General features: G+C 42.1%; 1 protein-coding gene across 1 annotated transcript; it reads left to right on the forward strand.

The window, feature by feature from the left end:
* Window positions 1–347: 347 nt before the first annotated feature.
* LOC114164737 (zinc finger protein ZAT10-like) lies at window positions 348–1,482 on the forward strand. The gene has a single exon (XM_028049491.1). The coding sequence runs from the start codon at window positions 444–446 to the stop codon at window positions 1,149–1,151; it is 708 nt and encodes a 235-aa protein (XP_027905292.1). The 5' UTR covers window positions 348–443; the 3' UTR covers window positions 1,152–1,482.
* Window positions 1,483–2,229: the final 747 nt, after the last annotated feature.

The following is a 2,229-nucleotide window of genomic DNA, read 5'->3' on the forward strand; positions in this document are numbered from 1 at the left end:
TTGCCTACCGGCTGCTGTGTGGACGAAACCTTAATTTAAGCCACATTCCCTTAACTTAACAAATTTGACATCTTTCTTTACTCTTTCTGGATTTTGACTTTTGAAACTTGAACTGGTCTTCTAATTAGTTCACTTGCATTTTTCTTTTTCCTTTTTTTTAAGTTAGAACTAACAATTTATTTGACCGACTTAAAGGTCCACTAGCCACCAAGAAAACTATTTGCTTAAACACGTGCTATTCTCTTTTTTTACACCTGTATTGTATAATATAGTACTAACTCTTTGAGATGGCCACTTCCTTTCTTTCCTTGCGCCTACTTTTCCCAGCACTCCTCACGCAACTTCCCTCAAATCCTCACCTCCTTATAAATCCCCCACACCCCATTCTCCACTCTCACACTTCATCTCCAAACTCAAAACTCAAAACACTCTCTCTTCTTCAAATGGCTCTCCAAGCTCTTCAATCACCCACCACCGCTAACCCATCGTTTAGTCCCTTCGAAGAACCCAATCACACGCCTTGGGCAAAGGGAAAGCGTTCTAAGCGTCCCCGGATGGACCAACAACATCCTTCCTGCACGGAAGAGGAGTATCTAGCTCTCTGTCTCATCATGCTCGCTCGCGGCGGTTCTCCTGCTGCCGCCGCTGCCATCCCCACCGCCTCCAAGCCTGCTCTCTCGGACAACAACCCCGCCAAACTCACCTACAAATGCTCCGTCTGCAACAAGGCCTTCTCCTCTTACCAAGCCCTCGGCGGGCACAAGGCCAGCCACCGCAAATTAGCTGGCGCCGCCGAAGACCAGCCCACCTCCTCCAGCGTCACCACCACTTCTGCCTCCAACGGCGGAGGTAGGACCCACGAGTGCTCCATATGCCACAAAACTTTCCCGACAGGACAGGCCTTGGGAGGACACAAACGATGTCACTACGAAGGCAGCGGCGGTGGTAACGGTGGTAACAGCGCCGTAACCGCCTCCGAAGGTGTGGGGTCCACTCACACAGGAAGCCACCGCGACTTCGATCTGAACCTGCCGGCTTTTCCGGACTTTCCAACGAGGTTCTTGGCTGAAGAAGAGGTTTCCAGCCCCCACCCATCGAAGAAGCCCCGTCTGAATTTGACCATCCCGAAGATTGAAATCCCTCGGTGTTAATCCATTGATCCAAAAATATTGAGTGTTTTCTAAGTTATTTGGATTCATTTGTTCTTGTACATATACACAGTACTTGGACCTTGTTTTCTGGCTTTAGAATTTAGATTGTACTTCTAAAGTGGTGATTCAATTAAATTCAATTCATTATTTTTTACCAATTCCTCTGTAATAGTAACAGTAATAGATGCGGAACCGCGTGAACGGTGGGGCAGATGTGTTGAGCTCACCTGCGCGTGTTTCTTTCGGTTCCTGGGTATGTAACGGTTTTTCACTGTTGATGTAGTCCAGGAATATTATAAATATAAATTCCTTTTTATTTTGTTTTAAGAAATTAAACTTGATTTAATTTTTAATGTTGTAGATGATTAAGAATGGGAGTTAAGAGTGATGTAAGGATGAACAGAGGGGATGTTTGGTGTGCAGATAAGAACAAGGGTTTGGTTTTGCCTTTTAAACGGTGTGATGAGGACGACACATGGGTTACTTATCCATACATTGTAATAATCGGTTTAGAGAGGATTGAAGGAAGAAAATAACGTAGCGGTTTGAATTAGAAGCATTGTAGCATTGTGTGGTCTTGCGACACGTTACGATGGGTTTGAGAAATTTTAGAATTAGTAAAAGAAAAGGTGGTTTAGTTGGGCAAGGAGGTGCCCAATTTGATGCCAAACTCTGGTGGTGTGGAATATTCGCGTATTGATTCTTGGTTTGCAAGTTTCAACTCTGTGTATGTTTGCGCGTTCAACTTAATGAGTGGGAAAAAGTCTACCCAGAGAACCATTAAAAGTGTTCACACCGCCAACGTGTAAATGCCCTTCTTTTTTTTCTTTTTCCAATCATCTGCACATAACGCATAATTGACAGCTTTTCCAGTCATGCCTCCTTCACACATTACCCACCTTTCACTCCTCATTCTATTATTTTTTTCTTTTTTAAATATACTTTTCTCCGAACAAAATTTTGATATAATTTAATCTCATAACTTTTAATTTTTAAAATATTTGAATTTAATTGTTAAATTTATTTGATATATATTTTATGATAATATTTTAATTATTTATATTATTTCACATATTTT

Source organism: Vigna unguiculata, chromosome 9, assembly GCF_004118075.2.
Source record: "Vigna unguiculata cultivar IT97K-499-35 chromosome 9, ASM411807v1, whole genome shotgun sequence".
In the NCBI taxonomy this organism is placed as follows: Eukaryota; Viridiplantae; Streptophyta; class Magnoliopsida; order Fabales; family Fabaceae; genus Vigna; species Vigna unguiculata.